A 23,019-nucleotide genomic window follows, 5' to 3' on the forward strand; every position below is an offset into this window, starting at 1 on the left:
GTCTACCGACTGGGAAGGACCATTCTTGGTACACAGAGTAATAAAGAGAAATGCATACTAGCTATCGAGTCTAGAAGGGGAACCTCACAACAAGTTCATTAATGGAAAATATTTGAAGAAATACACTCCCACCATATGGGAGAAGTATTATTTAGAAATGACTTAATGGCTTCTTAGCCAAACATGTACTGTAGATTGCTTAATAATTTTTCTTATTATCAGTACATGAGTTATAACAGATGGCTTTTAGCCAAATGTATTATCAAAGTCAGAGGTTTGGCTATTTTAGGCTAAACTAGTATTTGTCATTAATGTCTCAGCTGAAAATTGTAATTTAATGGCTTTTAGCCATTTTCAGAAATGAAAATTAAGTTGGTCTAAAAACTAATTTGACCACTTAGAAGAGTTTGAAAAATGGTCACCTAATTGAAAAGACCATTTAAAATATAAATTCCTAAAGGTAACAACTCCTGACAAATTTTCCATGACCTCTCTAAAACCTTTCGATTTTCTAACTACTTTTGGCTACCTAAAGCTAAAAGTTCAAAGAGGATAAACCAACAACAACAAACGGCCACATAATGCAAATGTATGGCTGTAAGTGACATATGTGCTTTGTTCGTGAAACAACATAGTAAATGCAATGCATGGCTGTACCTGCAAGTGAACCTCGGTGTGGAACACAAAAAACAAACAAATGGCGACAAAACCATCTTCACACCAAGACATACATTTGAAGTTTAAAAAGTACTTGTATGGCGTCTATGCAATGCATGAACAAGTGAAAATATGTGAAAGTGTTGTGTCACAACAAGCAGATACTGGCCAAAGACCGTGTATGAAAATATGTCATCATATAAAAAGAAAAGCCAAAGGAAAAGTCCTATTGGTCTAAAAAAGGTCACAATGTCTAAAAACAAGCCATCCTAAAAACAGTTCAAGTAAAAAAAAAATTTCATCAAAGAACTGTTGTTGTAGGGGAAGAGGATGGAGGCATGGAGGTAGAAAGTGAATCCGAGAAAAGCTGCTGCAACTTGACCTACTTGGACTGGCAATCTGTTTTGTCCTGGCGAGCCTTAGCACAATTTTTGACCCATATGGTCATATCATGCCTTTTTTCTCGGATGATAACATGCAGAGGCTGGAACTGAGAGACAATCTCTTGATACTTCGTAGTTAGAGGCTTGCAAGCCTCTAAGAGTTCCAGTTGCTGGGTTTTCAAGGCGTCAATGGCTTCCTCCAGCTTCTGAATTTCCTTTTCAAATGCTTCACCCTTAGCTTCAATGTCCCGAATCTTCTCGGTCACTTCTCGCTTTTCGGATCCCAAAGACAAGTACAAGGCATTATCTGCCTTGGAGGAATCCAATTTTGGAAGGTCACTGCGCTCGACCTCCACACTAGACCTCCACAAGTTCAGCAAATCAAGAATCTCATTCTCTACCTCAGAAGTAATAATGGAATCTGGAACACGGCGCAAGATGCTGAAAGAAGAAACTAGTTCCTCCTTTTGAGGATCTGTGATGGTAGAAATATGTTGACTCAGAACTTGCTTGACTGCAGAAAGGGCTTTATGGACATCGCCCGGAAGAGGAAACGAGGAAGCACCAGCCTCGGGGGCAGCCATCTCATCCAAGAAGCTCAAATCCACCAAATCTTCTTCTTCTGTAAGGATTGAAGAGAGCTTCTTGATCTGTGATATAGGTTCCTAAAAAATTGGATTGAGAAGGGGTTAGTTCAATAGCAATGGTTAAAACAATTTTGATTAAAAGCCATGCACTTACCTCACAGGAAGAGGTAGTGGCACCTGAAGAACTGGAAGTGGCACTTGAAGGAGCAATAGCGGCACCTGAAGAATTCGAAACAGAGGCTGCAGATTGATGCTCTCCTACAGTTTCAGCAACTTCACCATCTTCAGCATCATTGGCAGCTTCTGTGTCAATGCCTTTGATTTCTTCTTCCTTGTCATATGCAGCATCTGCATCATCATTGGCAACTTCTGTGTCAATGCCTTTGATTTCTTCTTCCTTATCATATGCAGCATCTGCATCAGCAAAAAAACGACATTTAAGTAGATGGATCATGGAAAGGAAAAAGAAATATAAGAAAATTAAAATTACCAAAAAGCAGTTCTCGTATAGAAGAAGATGGAGAGGACGGTGTGTCATCATCATCTAAAATTACAGTATCAGGATCAAGCATTGGACCATCAACCTTCCTAACCGGCTTCACCATTCTCTCGGAACGCCTAGGCCGCTTCATTTTTTCAGAAGGTTCATCAACATCAAAAGATTTTTCAAAAGATTTTTCAGAAGATTCGGCGGATTCTGAAAAGGAATCATTTCTCTTTCTCTTAGCTTTTTCCTTAGACTTCTTAGGGGTTGAGGCTGCAAAGATGTGAAAATTAGACATGGAAGCAAAATGATGAAGTGCAGAATTGAGATTATTACCTGCACGCATGGAGCGGATCAATTGGAACCGCTCCGTCCACCAAGAAGCAAAGTCATGTGGAGTGGACAAATTCTCTACTAAAGGACAACGATAGTAAATTTGCATATTTAAGAGTTTTTCCACAACACTCTTAGTCCACTCAGTCACAGTAGCATAAGGGACCAAGAAAGGATGGATCTGGGCAAGACCAATCCCAAACTGTCTACTCCAACGACTACTCATATATATCTTCCACACAAGATGTTGGCTAGAAGAGCGAGTAGAAAAAGCATGGGATCCTCCCACAAACAACACTCTGGAAGTGGTGAAAGCACAAAGAAGCTTTCTCTTAACCAAGAGAAGGGCACTGCGGTGACCAGAAAAGATAGACATCCAAAGAGGCATATGATGAGGGAGGTCAAAAAATGAGATGGCAGATGCCTCTCTAGTAGTCAAAGCTCCCAAAAAGTTAAAAACCGCACCTTCCTCAAGACAACACTTTGCCTCCAAAAGATCCGCAATGGTCATACGAAGAGGACCTGGTACTTTACCCTTGAGCTCAGGAAAGTAAGAAAAGATCCACAGCTGTAACAACCACATATGACCTCCTAATCTGGCTAAGGGCTTGTTGGTAACACACTGTTGAAGAGCATGATAAAGAGCACCTAGAAATACAGACCCTAGAGCCACAAAAGTCTCATTGGCCAATTTATTCGCCAACCTCAGAGATTCCTTTGTAGGAGTGGCAGAAGGGGTGCATAAAATAAACTTACAGATGAGAACCCATAAAAACTCTGTGTGTTCTTGCGAAGAAGGGGTCTCCATTCTTCTACACCACTTCTCAATGCATGCCTTGTAGCTTTGATAGTCCGGACAAGAAAACAACTGTTTATTGTCTACCTCAAATAAACAAGGAGCATCAAAACCAATAACTGGAAGTCCGGTAAGCATAAAGACATCCTTCAGAGTAACAGACATGGGACCACAAGGGAAAAGGAAGGAATTGGCAGAGGAACTCCAATATCGAAGAAATGACCTACACATACCAGGCTGGAAGTCAAAAGTTTGTTCACTCATTCTTATCAGTTGAAGCAAGCCAAGCCTTTCCCAATCTCTTTTAAAATAAAGTCGCAAGCGGGCTATCCAAAATGTCCATCCGGTAGTTAGCCGCGGCCATGACTTATTTCCAACTAAAGAGTCTTGTAATATCTTTAGCTTCATAATTCACTAATAATGAATCTGTCTTCTGCACTGGGAATGGAGGATCTTCTGGAACACTCTTGTTGCCAATCCCTCATATAATAAGACCGTGCTTGGAGTTAGGCACCAAGGAAGTATTCCTGCAGTAATATTTGGTCAGAATCAACATAAGCTTATGATGCAACATTTGAGAAAAACTTATTGTAAAGGCTTACTTGAAGAGGATGTAAGGAGGGAAAGGGGCAAGAAGATCCTGATCCAGAATCTGTGAATAGAAATCCTGGAGAAAACAAATTTTGGTCAGACTCAAAATATGACTTTTAAAAGAAAAGGGTCATAGGAAATACCTTTTCAATGATTTGCTTTCGGTTGGGGAGTGCCGCAAGTTGAGGAGAAATCAGAATGATTAAAGCTCGAGATCCTGTAAGTACAAGGTTTAACCTCTAGAATGTAAAAAATGAAAACATCTGAAATTGGCTAATTTGAGCAAGTAATTGGTTTTTATTAATCTCACCCAACTGCATAGCCAATTTGAATAGTAAAATGGATTAAAAAGAACTGAATAAACTTGTACAAGCTAGATAATGAGTTTAGGCCTAAAATACCAAACGGCCTTAAATTACATTTAGCATGGTTACCTAAAGATTTTGTGATGTATACAGGCTAAAGATTCTAGCTGAACTCACAAAATGAAAAAGGAAAATATGCACAATATTCAGGTATCTTAGACTATTTACAAAAGATTTGCATATAAAACATTTCAACAAACCAATTGCATAGCCAAGGTAAAATTTAAAATAGTTAATGTGAACCGAATGAGATTTGTGAAAGCTAAGTAATAAATTTAGGCCTATATATCAAACGACCTTAAAATTACATTTAGCCTAACTATTTAAAGATTTTGTGATGTATACAGGCTAAAAACTCTAGCTGACCTCACAAAAAAAAAATTCGGTGAAATTTCTAATCTCATATTGGATACCATAAACTATTTACAGAATACCTGCATATAAAACATTCCAACCAACCAATCCACAAAACAAACGTAAATAATAAGTGAAATACAAGTTTACTTACCTACACCTATTAAAATAGTGGAATTGGTTATCATGGCGAAGAGTTAAAAGCTGGCTTACTTGCCGCAAACTCAGAAAAAAATGGCATTCTTGAAAGCAAGAGAACCTATTAAAGATAGCAAACACTTCAGCAAAACTGAAAATGAGACATAATATTTCTAAAGGATTTTGAAGTTCAGTTTTTACCTGTAGACTAAAACAGGTCTTTTTGCAAAGGATTGGTTGCTAAAGGAGAACAGTGTAACTCTTTGGGAGTCACACACACCTTATTCGGAATAGAAGCCGAATTAAGTTCAAAAGGAGTAGCTACTGTTATATCAGACAAATAAAAGACAGCTGGCTTGTCAGATGCCAGAGGAAATTATCGATGCACGATGTCAAAATCTACTGGCCTTATTGGTGAGAAATTTGGAAAAATAAATCCTAATTTTTAATAAAAACCAATAAACAAAACAGAAAATCATTTAGAAAATTTATACAATCATTGTCTAAATTACTGCATTATTGCCTAAAACAAATTCATTAATTAATTAAATAAAGAAAAACAAAAACAAAAAGAAGAGACAACTCACCTGCCGAAGACCTGCTGCCCGCCGGAATTGGTGCTACCGAGAGAGAAGGGCCGCCGTTCGCTGCTTCTGGCATAGGGTCATTGCCGAGCTGCGGGGGAGGAGAGCAGACCCACTGCTGCTGCTGGTTACCGGAGGGCTGCTGCCGCTGGTCGCTGGGAGGTTGCTACCGGTCGAACTCTTGGCTGAGCGGACTGATGTTGGAAGGAGCAGTCGCGGTACTGCTCGGAACGTGCAGAGGGACGCCGCCGTAAGAAGCCTGCAGCGGCCAGCTGTTGGACGCCGCCGGGAGAACTGGGGCCGCCGGATCTGCTGCCACCTGTGAAAAACCTGCTACCGATGGGAGAATCCCGGCCGAAACAGCAGCTGAGCTGAGAAGAGGATCCGCCGAGAATGGAAGAGAAGCCGGACCGCTGCTCTCCGGTTGAGAGCTGCTGACCGCCCGGTTTGTGGTGGTGATCGGTGGCTCTTGGTCTTCTCCATCTCTAATTTGTGACATGTTTTGCTTGTGGATTGGAGTAGATTGAGACAAATTAATTTTAATTTTTGAGAGATTAGGATTTTACTCTAATATTTTTGGGGAAGAAGAAGATTGCAATTTGTTTTGATTTTTTAAAATCTCTTTCACTTTTTACACTTTGGTCAATGCTTGAAATTTTTAAATTCCAATCACATAAAGGATTTTCTCCCTTCCAAAAATCCTTATCAAATTGAAAAAATAAAACCTTAGGTTTAATCATGGTGAAAGCTAAATTTTTAAATTTTGGCTAAAAGAATTTATATAAATGGCTTTATTCCTAAAAAGCCAATTATATATGGGGCATTGTTTGCACCAAAATTAAAAATATGGCCAAAAGGCCATAAAAGCACAAATTCTTTTAAAAGAATAGAAAAGCTACGTGGATAATTTCAAAAGTTGATTTCAGAAGATTCGGCATTTGAGAAGATTAATGCATTTGACAGAGGTGAATTTCAGAGGTTTGACTATTAATCTCAGAGGTTTGACCATTAATTTCAGAGATTTGACCAATTTGACCTTTGACAGAAGATTAATTTCAGAAGATTAATTTCAGAGGTTCGACCGTGAATTTCAGAGGTTTGACCAATTTGACCTTGAAGATTACTTTCAGAAGTTAATCACAGAGGTTTGACTATGAATTTCAGAGGTTTTAACCAAAATTAGACCTTTGACCAGAAGATGATTTCAGAGGTTAAATTTTGAAGGTCCAAGCAATTAAAACATTAAATCCAAGAGGTTAGAAGTCCACAATTGATGTCCAAGATTAAAAGCCCAAGCCCATAATATTGATGACGGAAGTGAAAAGCCCAGAAGCCAGAAACCCACGTGTTCTTTCTAGAAGCAAGACAGTTCTGAAAGTGGAAGGCATCGTGGTGGAGATAGTGGGCAGATGAAGAGCAAAACTCAAGCAATAGTTTTCAAAGGGCTATAAATAAGAAGGAAGCAGAACAATTTTGGCCTCCGATCAAATCCAACAAAAACCAGACCAAAGGTAAAAACTCATAAACACTTTGTATTCTCAATTTTCAATCAGTAAAGAACTTTACGATTGAATTTCTTTATTTTCATTCAAGTTCTCAGCATTAATTTTTTAGAGTACTTGTAATAAGTTTAACCAAACCCCAATCGCTTTTTCAGAAGTTAAGTTCACAATTTGGAATCTACTTCCTGACACGCCCGCATTCACACACTTTTTACGGTTTTCACAAAAACGCAAAACACCAGTAACACCACTTTAAAAAGATAAAATAAAAAAGTAGTTTAAATTATTTAAATAAATCCTATATAAAATATAATGTTAAAGCTGTACCTTTTTATTGAATTGTATATATTCAAGTGTACAACCTATCATTGGTTGACACGGCAACAGTAGAAGGAGTTCCTGCAACTTTGGTTTGCAGGAATATTTTGTTTTAAAAAAATGAAAATTAATGAGAATACTCTGTTTGTTAGCAATTGATTAATGAGAAAATTTTATTTTTTTTTAGAATGAAAAAATTCTATTTGATGTGAATTAATGAGAGCATTCTGTTATATAAGTATATAAATATAGATATAGATAGATTTTCATATATGTCATAATTACTAACAGCGTCTGATTATCATATTGTTATCACTATGACGTTATCATATCATTATCATAACACTGTAGAGAAAAACTATTTTCTATCAAGAAAAGTATTCGATTATCATATAGGTATCATTAACGTTAGCATGTCTGCATCAATAATATTATCATATCAGTATCATAATATTATACGATTATGATAATAGTATGATAAGGTTTATGATAATAGTATGATAAGATTGTGATATAGTTATGATAAAGTACGTTATGATAATGTTGTGATAATATTTTATGATATTCTTATGATAAAGTTTATTATGATAATGTTATGATAATAGTATGATAAGGTTAATGATAAAAGGTTACGATACAGCTATGATAAAGTACGTCATGATAATATTATGATAATATTTTTTATAATACTGTTATGATAAAGTATATTATGATAATGTTATGATTATTTTTATAAAAACAGATGATAATAGTATGACAAAGTTAACGAAAATAGTATGATAACGTATGAAAAATAATTTTTTTATAAAAACATTATGATACTGAGATGATAATGTCGCTGTTGCTTTTATGATAATATTATGAAAAAATTTGTGATACCGATATGATAATATCACTGCTGCTTTTTTAGATCTAGATCTGAAAGATCAAATTGTGAGATAAAAAATAATGATACGTAAATAATTGAAAATTTTTAAAATAAAATTATAAAATTGAAGATGACGGAAAATAAAAAAAAGTGAAAGTGAAAAATGCAGGAAGTGGAAGAAGAGGGAAAAAAGGAAGAAAGAAAAAGAAGAAAAGCGGAAGAAGAGAGAGAGAAAAAGAAAAAAAATGGAAAGAGAAAGAAAGATAAAAAAAATATCAGGTCATGCATTCCATAGGTTAGAGTAAAATCATTAACTTTTTGTCAGGTAGAGTAAAAATATAATATCTAGAGAGTTGTGATGTATTTTTCATAATTTTTCCGTGTTGAGGTATATTATTCTATTATTTTTGTTTTTGAGGTAAATTTGTAAGGAGCCTTAAATTTTTCCATAGGAAGTGGTATGTATTACGTAATCGGAAATTGAGGAAATTATGTAGAATTTTAAGGAAACAAGCAAAACTGCAGAAAATCATATTGTAATTACAAAAAGGAAGAAAAATTATAGTAGAATTGATGAAAAGCAAGTAAAAGTTGAAAAACAAAACAAGATTATTTAAAAATTAGGCATGGTGGTATTGATTCTTTGATTAAGGGAAGGATAATTAATTAAAGAAATATTCAATTAAGTAAGAAACTGAAGATGCATGTGATGAAAATAGAAAGAAAGTACCAGAAATTTAATGGCAGCACTGAAGAAAAAGTGGTGGCGGCAAATTCAATTGTCCTTCATGAAGAAACCGCTAATAATCGTCATCGCTTTCAAAATTTAAGTTATTGTGGCATTAGCTATACAAAATTTAAGGTAAAATGCAACTTTAGTTAATGCCACTTTGGTTTCAAGGAATATTTTGGTCTAAAAAAAGTTAAAACTAATGAGAATACTCTATTTGTTAGCAACTGATTAATGAGAAAATTCTATTTTTTTTAAAATGAGAAAATTCGATGTGAATTAATGAGAGCCTTCCGTTATATAAGTATATAAATATAGATATAGATATAGATAGATTTTCATATATGTCATATAATTACTAACACTTTTATTTTTTCTATTTAAAAATTAAATGATATTAATTTTTTTTTTTATCAATGATAGTTCTTCTATCTATTTTAGTTTTGCTCAATTGACTAAAAAATTTAAGATTTTAATATAACTTTTAAATTTATTTTTGACATAAAAATTATAAATAAATGAAATTCTATAGTTTAATAAATTCAGATTATTATTATAAACAATTTAAAATTCTGAATAAAATTACAACAGCTCCTAATAATTTAAATTTATATTACTATTAGCCCTAAAATAAATAGACTTGTGGTTAGGTGGAAATTCCTTTCTCAAAGAATCATGAGATGCAAGATCCGTTTCTTGTCGTGATTACAAGAGGGAAGGCAATAACGTATTAAAAAAATATTGCCAAACCAACCCATAAGGCAATAATGTAATCATAAATATCATATCTCTGTATGTTCTAAACCCAACACATTTGTAATTCATATCACTAATTTGCTCAGAAATTAATGGGTTCTTTTGGAAACACCAAGCCTCATGCAGTATGCATTCCTTATCCTGCACAAGGTCATGTTAACCCTCTTATGCAACTAGCCAAGCTTTTACACTCAACGGGGTTTCACATAACCTTTGTCAACACTGAATTTAACCATACTCGACTAATCCGCTCGAAAGGACCCGATTCCGTCAAGGGTCTGCCTGATTTTCGATTCGAGACTATACCCGATGGGTTGCCGCCACCGTCCGACACTTTTGATGCAACACAAGATGTTCCATCATTGTGTGATTCGACAAGAAACACTTGTTTGGAACCATTTAAAGAACTACTCAGGAAGTTAAACTCGGAATCGTCATCGGAAGTGCCTCCGGTTAGCTGCGTAATCTCCGACGGGGTCATGAGCTTCGGCATAAAAGCTGCCGAGGAGTTGAACATTCCACGGGTTACGTTTTGGACTGCCTCAGCTTGCAGCTACATGGCGTATTTGCACTACTGTGAACTGGAAAGAAGAGGAATCATGCCATATAAAGGTATATACAGATTTCATTTTATTCCTCCTCTTTTATACATACTAGATCACTGGGATAATTCAATTGGCAAAACAAATTAATATATCTAAAGCTATGATGAAATTTATATATATATTCTAAATAAAAAATTGTATCAGTTTAATTTATCAAATTTTTTTATGCTTTCGATCAACTATATCTTAACAGAAAATAAATAAATATATAAAAAAAATATAAGTGAGTAACTTAAGTTATTCGATAATAATATATATTTCTTAATTTGTATGATTTTTTATCAAATTATTGACTAATTTATCGTAATAATATATAAAGCTAAAATATATTTATTGTACTATATTATTTATTTGCTACATATATATAATCAAGATAAATTACAGAATCACTTAACCAAACTGAAATAATAATTTGTTCTAAATATATTAATCAATTTCCTTATTATTTTAGATATATCGATTTGTTTTTCCAATTCAATAAACATCAAAAATGAAAACAAATATACTAATTGTCCCCATGAGCTTACAACTGTCTGACATAATAAATAAAGAAAAAAAATTCAATACGTGATAGCCTCACACTTATTTGTTATTTCCTTTCATTACCCAATTAATTGAACAAATAGCCAGTTCAATACTGGTTAATTAAACCGTTTGAAATTAATGATTAATCAATTTAGTTATTTTTATTTTTATTTTATTACTTTAAATATTAATTTTTTAATATTATAGAAAATTCAAAAAATTATTTTACCATTATTAAATTTAAGGGTTAATGTCATAAAAATTTACAAACTTTTCACGTTTTCTTATTTTAATCACGAAGTTAAAATTCTCTCATTTTCATGCACGAACTATCACATTTTTTCAAATTCATGCATAGTGCTGAGTTGTCACGACTCCATTGGTGTAATTCGTTGAGTGGAGGTCATTTTACACCAATGAATGAGTGTCACCTCAGCACCATGTATGAATTTGAGAAAAAATAGTAGTTCGTGCATGAAAATAAGAAAATTTAAACTGCGTGATTAAAATGAAAAAAAGTGTAAAGTTCGTGATTTTTTTTAATATTAACCTTAAATTTAAATTAGATTGTTTGTTTATCGACTACTTTTTTTCAGTCTGTTAGAATCCGAAATGCCAAAAATTAAAATAAGAAACAGCAAGAAATGACTGTAAAACCGGCAGTATTATTTAACTTTGGTTATATCATAAATTATTCATGATTTTGGAAGCTTTTGAGTCAAGAATATGAAGGCACTATGCCGAAAAAGAGAACAAATTATAAAAGAAAAAGAGAGAGAAACCATCAAGAATACAACAAAAGCATACAATAATAGATAGAAATCGTAATTTACAAATAATGACTATATTGATTGTACATCTAATAAAACAATAAACAAATCAATAATAACACGAAATGGCAAGAGGATAAATCTAGCAAAAGAGTGTTTCTAAATTTTTGTTAAGGTGTATCTTTTTTTTTTTTTTTATGAATTGTTAAGGTGTATCTTAATTTAATTTGTTTAATATCAAAAATTTATATTTGTATTATTACAATAGTAACATAAAAAAATGTATTTACTAGATTAATTCATTAACCAGTACTAAACTAGCTATTTAACCAATTAATTGTAAAATAAAAGAAAATAGGTGCGACAACCCCTTAGGTTGCCAAGTATTGAATTAAAAAACTTTCATGCTGTATAGGCTATAGAAAATTTTTATTCATAAAATGAATATATTTGCAAGACCATTGTAAAATTAATTATGAAATTTAATGTTTTTTTAACTTTAATATGAACTTTGGTAATTTAAAATATGATAAAAAAAATTCTTCAATTTGAAATATTGGACAATTTTTCAATAAAACAACTTGATATGGTCCGATAAATTCAATTTTTGAATCAATAGCTTAAGATTTTTGGATTTCCATAAAAAAATTCACTAATAAAATGAAATATCAAAATTTATAATTGAACAAGTTTTCTATATAACATAGCCTTTAAACAACAATCATATACCAATAAGCTATAGCTCAAATGCTATAAGCGCTAGGCAGCAAACTGTTAGGTCGTGCGTTCGATTCCTCCCACAAGCGCTCCCCCTCTCCAATTATAAAAAAAATAAAAACAATCATATCATTCAAAGTTTAAATAAATGATAAGTCGATATTATTTGTTTCTGTTTCAGTTAAAGATTTTCTGAATAATGGCATAAGTGAAACCCTGATTGATTGGATTCCTGGCATGACCAACATTCGACTGAAGGATATGCCAACATTCATCAACACTTCAAACGATGAAATAATGTATGATTTCATGGGATCAGAAGCCTGCAACGACTTGAACTCTTCTGCAATTATCTTCAACACATTCGATGAGTTTGAACATGAAGTCTTAAAAGCAATAATGGCTAACAAGTTCCCTCGCAAAATTTACACAATAGGGCCTCTAAACGTGCTCGCGGCACACATGCCAGAAAATGAATCCAAATCATTTGCATCAAGTTTATGGAAAGAAGACTCGAACTGTCTCGAATGGCTCAATAAACAAGAATCTAACTCTGTCGTATACGTAAACTACGGGAGCGTAACGACAATGTCTGAGAAACACTTGAAAGAATTTGCATGGGGTCTTGCGAACAGCAAACACCCATTTTTATGGATAATCAGGAACGATATAGTAAATGGGGATTCTGCAATTTTGCCCCAAGAATTTCTCGACGAGATAAAGGACCGCGGTTTGCTAGCGAGTTGGTGTCAGCAAGATCAAGTGCTAGCTCATCCATCAGTTGCTGTTTTCTTGACACACTGTGGATGGAATTCGACTATGGAAGCTGTGAGTCATGGTGTGCCCTTAATTTGCTGGCCTTTTTTTGCCGATCAACAGACCAACTGCCGATATGCTTGCACTGAGTGGGGAAATGGTGTGGAGGTGAATAATGATGTGAAGAGAGATGAGATTGAAGGTCTTGTCAAGGAGATGATGGAAGGAGGTGGTGGAAAGAAAAAGAAGATGAAGGCATTAGAGTGGAAAAAAAAAGCAGAAGAAGCTACAAATAATGGAGGATCATCTTATATTAAGTTCAATAACTTCATCAAAGAGGCTCTCCATTCTGATTTGCAATTAATGGAATATGGAAAATAATTATATGATACATTAAAACTTAAATATCTTTGTATAAGGTAAAACGTTCTTTTTTTGTTTTGAATCTAAATAAAATATTCTTATTTACTCATAATTATGTCTCCCTGCTCAATTTACCATAATTTCAATTTTTTTTCAGTTCTGTTCATCATTTTTTTGAGTATAGCCAAATATATCCGTATTTAGTTTTTAGGCTACATCATTTGACCTCTAAATTATATCATTTTATTCTTTGCGACTTCTAACTAATTTTCTGTTCAATTAAACATTTTATTTTCTTTGTATTCTATTTAACCCCTCATTCGAAACGTGCAAACAACACGCACTGATGTGGATAAATTTGTTGATATGATTTGGCTGACATGGGGTTAACACTATAAGAAAAATAGTCTACTGTGACATTGTTTAAGTGGTATTTTTTAGAAACGTTACTTAACATGGTAAACATATCTTTAAATGAGATTTATATAAATGACACTAAAAATAATTATTAATTATAACAATTTTATCTTATCTTATAACATATTTTGTAAACGTTGCTTTTTCATAAGATAACATTTACGGTATATGTTATTAAAACCCAAACGACATGACAAAACACTTTGTGTTCCTTTCCTCTCCATATCGTCTCTCTCAATTCACATTTTTTTTCTAATTTGGAGTTCCTTTGATCTCTTTTAACAATTTATATCAATTTATTGATCATTTTCTATATCAGCAGTTCAAGTTTGTGTTCCAATTCTTGTTGCTCTTTTATAATTTCCAATTTTTGAGTTATCAATCCCATTGAAGGTACGTAAAATTGAAGAACTTAGATCAATTTAATATAAATATATTTTGTTTGGTTGTATTTGAATTGACTGCAATTTGTTTCACTTTATTATTTTAAGTTTGATTGATGAATCATAAGCTCAGTTTCAGTTTCGTATTGGACGGAACATCCGGCTCAACGGACGGTTCTATATTATTAACCAGCTTATGAGCCGGCTATATGCAGTATGTAAAAATTTAAGTCTGGCTCAACGGTCGGTTCAAACAAATGAACTGGTTTATGAGCCGGATTATAAAACAAATCAACTTATATGTTTTTACTCATGTTATGCTGTGTCCCTTCTTCTTAATGATATATATTATCTTTTATTTGATAAAATTGATTTATTGTAGTTTTTTTTTTATTTTAGGAACTTTTATGATGGATAAATTTTGGATATTCGAAAGCGATAGATTGAGCACAAAGTACTTACAAGAAACTGAGTATTTCTTTTGAATTTGCCCTAAAGTCTTCGGAGGATGGACGACTAGCATGTCCGTGTAATGGATATGTAAATGTATTTTGATTAGATCGAATTGTTGTCATGGATTATCTTCTTAGTATTCTCAAGGCTATACTCGTTGATATTTTCACGGGGAAGTGTTACCATCAACAAATGTTGAGTCACATTCTAAGTAATCAAGCTCAAATGCTTAAGAAAATTTAAACCAATACATTCAATATATGGCTTCCTGATATAGAAACATCGAATAAACTGCTTACAATAGAGAATTTGAAGCAAATTGTAATTTAGGGGGAGACTAAAATAATCGGCCTCAATGTGATGTGTTGAGCAAAGAAGCTAAAAAATGTCATGATTTTTTGCAGGAAAATGATGAAGAACTTTTTGAAGGATGTCGAAAACATAGAAAATTGTCATTTATTTTAGACCTTTATCATAGAAAATGCATGGGAGGGTGGAGTAATACTTCTTTTCAGGACTACTTGATGAGTTAAGAAGTACACTATCTGAGGGTGAAAATCTACCTAAATCAGCTTATAAAGTGAAGAAACTCATTAGTAAATTAGGTCTTGGATTAAAAAAGATAGATGTTTGTCCCAAAAATTGTTGTTGTTCTTGAAGAAAGATGTATATAAGCTACGATGCTCATTCTGCAATGCTTCTTGATGGCATGATGATGAAGATGAAATTTCACATAAGAAAAGAAAGAAAAAAAGAAGACCAAAGATGGTATTAAGGTGGTTTCCTTTAAAACTAAGACTTCAAAGAATGTTTATGTGTTCTAAAACAACATCTTTATTTCGATGGCATTGTGAAGATCGTAAAGATGATGTGTATTTGAGGCACCCTGCTGATTCTCCTGCATGGAAGGAATTCGACAACAGGTATAAGGATTTTGCAAATGATTCTCGTAATGTTAGACTCGGTTTAGTAAGTGATGGGTTTAATCCTTTTTATACAATGAGCATTGTACACAGCACTAGGCCAGTATTGTTAACCATATATAACTTGCCACTTTGGTTATGTATGAAACAACCTTCAAGTATGTTATCGTTGCTGATTCGCCTTGAGACAAAACTGAGTCGCCTTGAGACAAAATTGATGCATTTTTACAGCCTTTAGTTGATGAACTTAATGATTTTTGGGTTAATGGTATATAAACATTTGATGCTCATTCGAAAGAGAAATTTATAATGCGAGCTGCATTGATGTGGACGATTAATGATTTCCCCGCATACAGAATGTTGTCTAGATGGAACACTAAAAGTAAATTCGCATGTCCATCTTGTGGTTTTAGAATTCATTTAATGTGGTTGGAAAATGGTGGAAAGTATTGCTTTATTGATCAGCATGTATTTTTGCCTTCAACTCAAAAATTTAGACGGGATAAGCAAGATTTTAATAGGCAAGAAGAATGGAGACCAAGACCAACACTAGTTACCGGCTCTATTGCGTTAGCGCAACTAAGTGGTAGTGTAATTATTAGTAGTGCAAATGGTGAGATTGTTCAAAAGGAATCAGTATCGAAAAAGCGAAGCATTTTTTTAATTTGCCTTATTGGGAATTTTGAGCGGAGCGAGGTTTGGGGGCCGCTCGCCCAAGGCCTATGGCTGACTTCTCGATCTGGAAATGGTTTGAAAATTGGAGTCGCCACCTAGTTTAACTAGGAAATGCCTTTTAACCGACTAGATAGCCTTACTCGCCTCCGGTAAGACTATCATGCATCCGACCAAGGAGTAGGACCTCCCCGAGACTCTTGTGTTTGGCTTATCTGTTACCGACTTTATTTTCTGGACATATTCGTTTTTTTTATCTCATCTCAAAAGTATATGCAGTTCACATGATATGAAAGCTGCAAATAAACATGTATGAAAGCAGTAAACACGTTTGACGCGCATATGACTCGATCCGGACTGGCATTTGAGGCAAGTAGCATGTACTTCTAAACATACATCTAACCTTAGAGGTTTCTAGCAAGTAGCATAAGTCTGACTGGTTTGGATTAATTACATGCACAAAGCCTAAAAACGGATGTATAAGTGTGATTGGTTGATTTTATTAGGTGAGTCTTGAAAAACCTATACAACTGTTACTACATTTTCGTATTAGTCCTCCGATGTCTAAGTGATGGGCTGAAATTGCATTAATGGGCCAATTTTAGGTGATTAGTCCTTTAACCGGTTATTATTATATTTGGATACTTTTGGAAAGCAGTAAACAGTGCTAGCATGCTCAGGGGCAGTTGGATATACATACAGGGTCAGAGATACTTTTAAACCTCGTTGACTTTGAGTGCCTGGCACTTGCGCGAGTTTTGACCATCGGTCTGGTCAGAATGGGCTTTCGGAAAATCATGAGAGTTGCCCGTCACGTCGATCTGGTTCTACTGGTTTGATCCGGAGTCGATTCCGAGTTCGGGTTGGCCTGGAATTGGCTCTGGAAATTGGTGGTTTGCTGGGCCTCGGGCTCGTGGGCCAGGTTTATACAGTATGTTATATATTTGGACTTCGAAGTCCATTTTACATTGGGCTTGGCCCGTTATATTACAGAATATCAAACTACACTAAATTATCTACGTATGGGTTCAAACTAGGCCTGATTTAGAGTCCGGATGAGCCCGGAAACACGTTTTGAAGTTCGGATTGAAGTCTGGAGGATCTGGGAGCGAATTTGGGGAGCTGAGGAGACATGAACACAGCGCCAGTTTAATATGGCGGCGCCAGCAGTTCATTGTGGCGGTGCAACCACTTTATTCTGGTGGCGCCGTCGGTTTCAGTGGCGGTGGCGCCGTTTCGTCGGCAGGTTCCGGGGTCGTTTTGTTTTGCTTCGTTCTCACTCGTTTCAACTCCGTTTCTCATGAAAAATTAGTCAAAACCGCATAAAATCGAACAAGGAATTCAAATATCGTATAATCTATGTGTTTAGAGCTCATTTAAACAAATTTATTTTCTGGGCAGCAAGTACGAATTTGAAGTTTTCATGGCAAAACGAGCTAATATCTCCTAAAAACATACATTCTAAGAGTTCTAAATTAATTGGATTTATGTATTTGAGCTTAAACATGATTAATTACAATAATTTAACATGTCTATCATCGAATTTTATGGCAATTTATTGAAAATATCGAATTAATTAGCACGACAATTTTAATGGAAAAAATATTGAAACTACCTAAACATGCATCCTAAGCACATAATCACAGCAATCATGGAAATCTTACACATATTTATGGCAAAATCAAAGGAACATAATAAGAGGGTCCTCAGAATTACCGGTCTGAGTCCTTGGCTCGTTTGCCAACAAAGTGGATGCGAAATTCGGCTTCGAATCTTGTGCTTGCGCTGCGTTCTTGGAGAATTAACACGTACTAGGGTGTTTCAGGACTGGATTTTTGTGTGTGTCTGTATGTGTTGTGATTTTCTGATTTTCTATTCTAGGGTTGTGGCCGAATTCTGCTTAGTATTTTTTAGGGTTTGTGTGCCACCTTTTGCCAGGCTGACTTAAGGCTGTATTTATTGTGATTAGGAGTGACCTATGGTTTCCTAGAATCTTCTAGAACATTTTAGAATATTCTAGGGTGAAAGTGTGTGCAGTGATAAGTTTTTAGGTGTTAAGACTAGCTTTAAACTCTATTTTTCTAGTTAAATTCGTATTAAGGATTAGTGGCTAAGTAAACTATTGCTAAAAGTGCGTTTTGGTGCCCGAAAGTGTTAAAAAAGGTTCATCGGGCCCTATAGGTTTGGTTAAGGTCAATTTCAGTCCGTCAAACTTGCAAATTGGCCCATAAACTTCTAAGATATGGAAATTAGTCCAGTTTCTAGACTTAGATTACAATTTCTTTGGATTTTTATGGGCTATTTACGCCTAATTGCATTTTAATCCTTCAAGTTTGCAGCTGTGCACAGATTACGCCTGCTTAGATTCCAACAAGCAAATCGAAAGCCCGTCACCTAGACAGATTTCTCTGGAAATCATCATTGGACGCTTCAGTTCCTTATCACTTTTTACCAGTCCAAAAAATAGGTGTCTACAGGAATTTAACTTGGTTTGTCATAATTTTGATGTGATGCACATTGAAAAAAATGTGCATGATAATATCATTAGCACACTGTTGAATCTGGAAGGAAAAACGAAAGATAATCTCAAGGCTAGTCGGATTTGAAGAAGATGGGTTTGCGAAAGGAATTACACCCAATCAAAAAGGGAAATGGAAAGGTAGTCCTGCCCCCAGCAATGTATACTATGTCTCAAACCGAGAAGGATAAAGTTCTAAAAGTTTTGAAAGATGTTAAGATACGGGATGGATACTCTTCAAATATTTAAAGATGTGTGAACATGAAAAAACGTAAATTGATAGGGCTGAAAAGTCATTACTGTCATATTTTAATTAAAGATTTGTTACCGATGTCAATCAGAGGATCTCTACCAAAGAAGGTTTCTAAGGAAACACTTATATTGACTTAGAAAAGTGGCTAGGTGGTATTCAGAAAAGTGGCAGGTAATTATATTGATTCAATTTGACATTATTTCAATATTTTTAAAATAAAAGTTAATTAATTACTGATTTTTTAACTTAGTTTTAATTTTATGTGCTATAGACAAATCTGAAAATGGAAAAAGAAGTCGTCAAGAAATAAAAATGTCTCACACTTCGGACGCAATATCATTTACTCGACAGGCAGAGGCAAAGATAATTGATATTTGTATACGCTATATCTCACGTTATATTTCATTTTATATGATCGTTAATATATTTATTGTATATTCGTTCTTCATTATGCTATGTTCAACGTTGTAGTTTTCTTGAAGCGTCAACAAACCGAAAAATTACCATCTAAAGCTCAACTATTTATCAAGTATCATAGGCACAAAGATGGATCGTCAGTATCAAACTAAGCGTCTATAGTTATTGTAATATTCTTATTTAAATTTTATTGCTCGGTGAATTTATTGCTATTATTTTACTTATAAAAACAACTCAATAGTTTTAATAACTTAAACTGATTTATTTTATACAGCGAAGAATTGAAGAGATTCAAGTAGGAACTGAATCAATAAAGGATTCCATCGAGAATTTCGTGATCGAGAAAGGACACACTTTATCTCAAGTGCTCAGACCGGAAAAACACGGACGTGTAAGTGGAATTGGATTTGGAGTAACATGCACCAACGATGTTTAGACAATAAAAAATTGATAAATTTCAAAATACTAATGAAGAAAATGTGTCTATAAATAACAAATACGATGAACTGAAATTGAATTTTACTGACGTATTGGAGCAACTTGGTGAATTGAAGCAAACTATGAAGACCTATATCAATAGTGGTAGTGCTGGCCAAAATTTAGAGGTAAGTTTTTTAATCATGTCCAAATACTTATTATAAATATATTTTTGTATTTTGTTTGATTTCGAATTACATACTAACCTAAATACCTTCATCATATGCATATTGTTTACAATATGAATCCTACGATCATTGCCGATTCTATTAATTTATCATTGTATTTCTATTTCAGGTGTCAAGTAGGTTCCCTGAATTCCCTATTTGAGGTGAAATACTTTAATCTTTAAATACCCACATTGATAATTAATAATTAAATGATATGATTTCTTACTTTGCTTTTTGACTTAATTTGGTATAGGATACAATCACGCATGACAGATTTTGCCCAAGAAATTGAATTCAAACTTTGATTTTGTAGTATTAGGCAGCAATATTTAGACAATTTGAATTATATTTTCGGTGCTTTTAGTATTGTTATTGTTTATATAAATATTTTAATTGGTTAAATATGTATTTGAATTATCCATTATATGACAATTATATTTGTTCTTTTTAAAACTTTTTATGTTATTGTAATTAATTTCAGTAAAATACAATTTTGTCTACTAAATATTATCCACAGCCAATTTTAATTTTTTGAAACATTCGACTAATGTTGTAATAAATCAGTTAAAGGAAGCAACATAAAATTTTAAATTGCATTTGTTAAATGTTATTATATCACTTTGATAAAATATTTTCAAAATATCGCTATATATATATATATATTTAAATGACATTTTTTATAGTTTAAGCAACATGTATAAAATGTTGTAATAAATTCTCTAATGACGTTTCTTAAAATCTACAAAGTGATATTTATTAAATATTGCATTTTTATACAAACAATGACATTTAATAAAACTTGTCAAAAATGGTACATGGAATAGAAAATGGATTAATTCCTAAAAAAATCACGAACTTTACACGAATTTTTATTTAATCATGACCTTTAAAAGTTGTCCTTTAAAGGCACGAACTTTCATTTTATTTCAAATCTATCCCCAAAGTAAAATTCGGTGTATTTTATCTGACTAAAAATTCCTAATCCCAGATACTTTAACCGAAAGATAATAAGATTTGATGTTGAATAATAATTTGGGTCTTTCATTAATGGTTTAGTGAAGAATTTAGTCAATAAAAATACACTGAAATGATGAATTTGAAACAATATGAAAGTTCGTGCCTTTAAATGGCAATTTTTAATGGTCATGATTAAAATGAAACTTCGTGTAAAGTTCGTGATTTTTTTAGGAATTAACCCATAGAAAATTAGTAGTTATTGCAACACTTAATAAATATTATTATAAAAATGTTCTAACAATATATAATAAATGTCACAATAAATACCATAAAATGTTAGTATAGATGGCTACTAATTCCTAAAAAACATAGCGACACCGAAAAATATAACACTCGAGAAACATTTGCAAAAAAAATGCCGATATAAACTGTAAACGACATTTGCGATAGAACACTAAAATAGTTTAGAGGTTATAAGGAATAAAAGGGTAAAGTTTATGGGTCAAAAAATATATTAAGCCTAAATATTTTTTTTATTTAAAATAAAAAATGATGTATTTTATATAGGCTTAAATGTACCAAAAATCACGAACTTTAGCTTGTTTTTAGTATTTAACACAAACTTTTAAGTTTGGCGAAAAAGTACACCAACTTTCAATTTTTGGCAATTAAAAAACCGTTTGCGTTTCTGGTTTCGAATAGCCTACGTGGACGCCTGAGAGTGCCACGTTGTACCAATCCTTGCCAGCTATGAAACACATCGTTTCCTTATAATCAAAACGACAGCGTTCTCAAGAAATAATTTAGGACACCTTGTTAAACACAAAACGCTGCGTTTTGCCTCACCCTTTTCTATAGTCGATTTCACTCTGAATTAGGGCAACAGTTTTACCTCGTTGTTTTTTACCTCTCCTCTTTCAAAATTGAAATTACCATGAAATTAGGGCATCACAGTTCTCCATCTCCGTTCAGTTTTCCCCTATAACATTCTTCTTTCTTATAAATAAGAACCACTTCTCTTTCTCCGTTCAATTTTCCCCTTTAACGTTCCTCGCTGCCATTTTTCTAGAGCTCTCTGCTTCAACGTTGCTGAAATTAGGTCTTTGAAAGTGCAGGTACTGTTTTCTTGTTTTTGTTTGCTAGTGTAATGGATCCCTCCAGTTTCTGTGTTTATTACAATTACAATGGGAAGTTTGTTACTTTTGGGGATGAAACGTTATATTTCAATTGTGACATTATGTATCAGAGTGGGTTTAGCAAAGTTAAGGCTTGGTATTTTGATTTTAAAGCTGATATCTTGAAGTTAGGATATTCTAATTTTAAATTGTACTATGTTGTTCCTGGTTTGAAATTAAGTTATGGGTTAAGAGTTCTAGAAAAGGATAGTGATGTAGTGGATATGTTGAAGTACATTGGGGCAGAGGCTTGGACTGGATTTTTTCGGTTGTATGTCAAAGGGGTAAAGAAAAGAGATAACATTCAAACCCCTGCACTAGCTGAACAAGAAAGGGAAAGACAGCTGATTGATACTCAAACCGCTGTAGATGACACTGAAACCCCTGTAGATGATACTGAAACCCCTGTATATGATACTCGAACCAATGTAAATAAGACTCAAACCAATGTACTAGTTGGGGATGTGAGCGCTGCAAATGTTATTGATGTTAACATTGAAGATGTGAGAGATTTAGGTTCTGACAGTTATGAAAGTGAGTTAGACTCTGACTATTTTCCAGTTGGCGAAAGTGATACCAACGACGGGCTTGACAATGATGAACTGTCAAACGATGAAGAATACATTTTGCCAAGGTCGATTTAGCTAAATACAAGAGGTCATCAAATAGGTCAAAAGTTAACGAGTAGTCGATACGCAAAACTAATCTACCAAATGAAGGCTACGATGATGTAGAGTGTGCTGACCAAGAAAGGGGACATGGAAGTTATTATGATGAGTCTGATTATGATGTGAACTCAATATGCAGAGACGATGAGATTGATGAGGACGAAAATCTTGGAGGTCAGCAAATAGGCCAAAAGTTAACGAGGAGTCGATACACAAAACTAATCTACCAAATGAATGCCACGATGGTGTAGAGTGTGCTGACCAAGAAAGGGTACATGGAAGTGATTATGATGAATCTGATTGTGATGTGAACTCAATATGCAGCGACGATGAGATTGATGAGGTTGAAAATCT

General features: G+C 33.8%; 2 protein-coding genes across 3 annotated transcripts; one reads left to right on the forward strand and one right to left on the reverse strand.

The window, feature by feature from the left end:
- Positions 1-856: 856 nt before the first annotated feature.
- On the reverse strand, positions 857-7,238 carry LOC126682736 (uncharacterized). Of its 2 annotated transcripts, XM_050378489.2 has the most exons (9): positions 5,276-7,238; positions 4,890-5,012; positions 4,705-4,809; positions 3,975-4,048; positions 3,843-3,907; positions 2,448-3,767; positions 2,118-2,384; positions 1,782-2,041; positions 857-1,705 (listed from the first exon to the last, which is right to left on the reverse strand). In XM_050378489.2, exons 6-9 carry the CDS (start codon positions 3,646-3,648, stop codon positions 1,040-1,042), a joined length of 2,394 nt encoding a protein of 797 aa, XP_050234446.1. In that variant the 5' UTR covers positions 3,649-3,767; positions 3,843-3,907; positions 3,975-4,048; positions 4,705-4,809; positions 4,890-5,012; positions 5,276-7,238; the 3' UTR covers positions 857-1,039. The 2 variants fall into 2 exon arrangements, with proteins under 2 accessions (XP_050234446.1, XP_050234452.1); XM_050378495.2 differs by lacking the exon at positions 5,276-7,238 and having other exon boundaries at positions 4,890-5,071.
- A 2,193-nt stretch (positions 7,239-9,431) lies between these two features.
- On the forward strand, positions 9,432-13,283 carry LOC126680354 (linamarin synthase 2-like). The gene is made up of 2 exons (XM_050375476.2): positions 9,432-10,058; positions 12,245-13,283. The coding sequence occupies exons 1-2, from the start codon at positions 9,539-9,541 to the stop codon at positions 13,198-13,200; spliced, it is 1,476 nt and encodes a 491-aa protein (XP_050231433.1). The 5' UTR covers positions 9,432-9,538; the 3' UTR covers positions 13,201-13,283.
- Positions 13,284-23,019: the final 9,736 nt, after the last annotated feature.

The sequence above is a fragment of the Mercurialis annua genome, linkage group LG1-X, assembly GCF_937616625.2.
Source record: "Mercurialis annua linkage group LG1-X, ddMerAnnu1.2, whole genome shotgun sequence".
Classification (NCBI taxonomy): domain Eukaryota; kingdom Viridiplantae; phylum Streptophyta; class Magnoliopsida; order Malpighiales; family Euphorbiaceae; genus Mercurialis; species Mercurialis annua.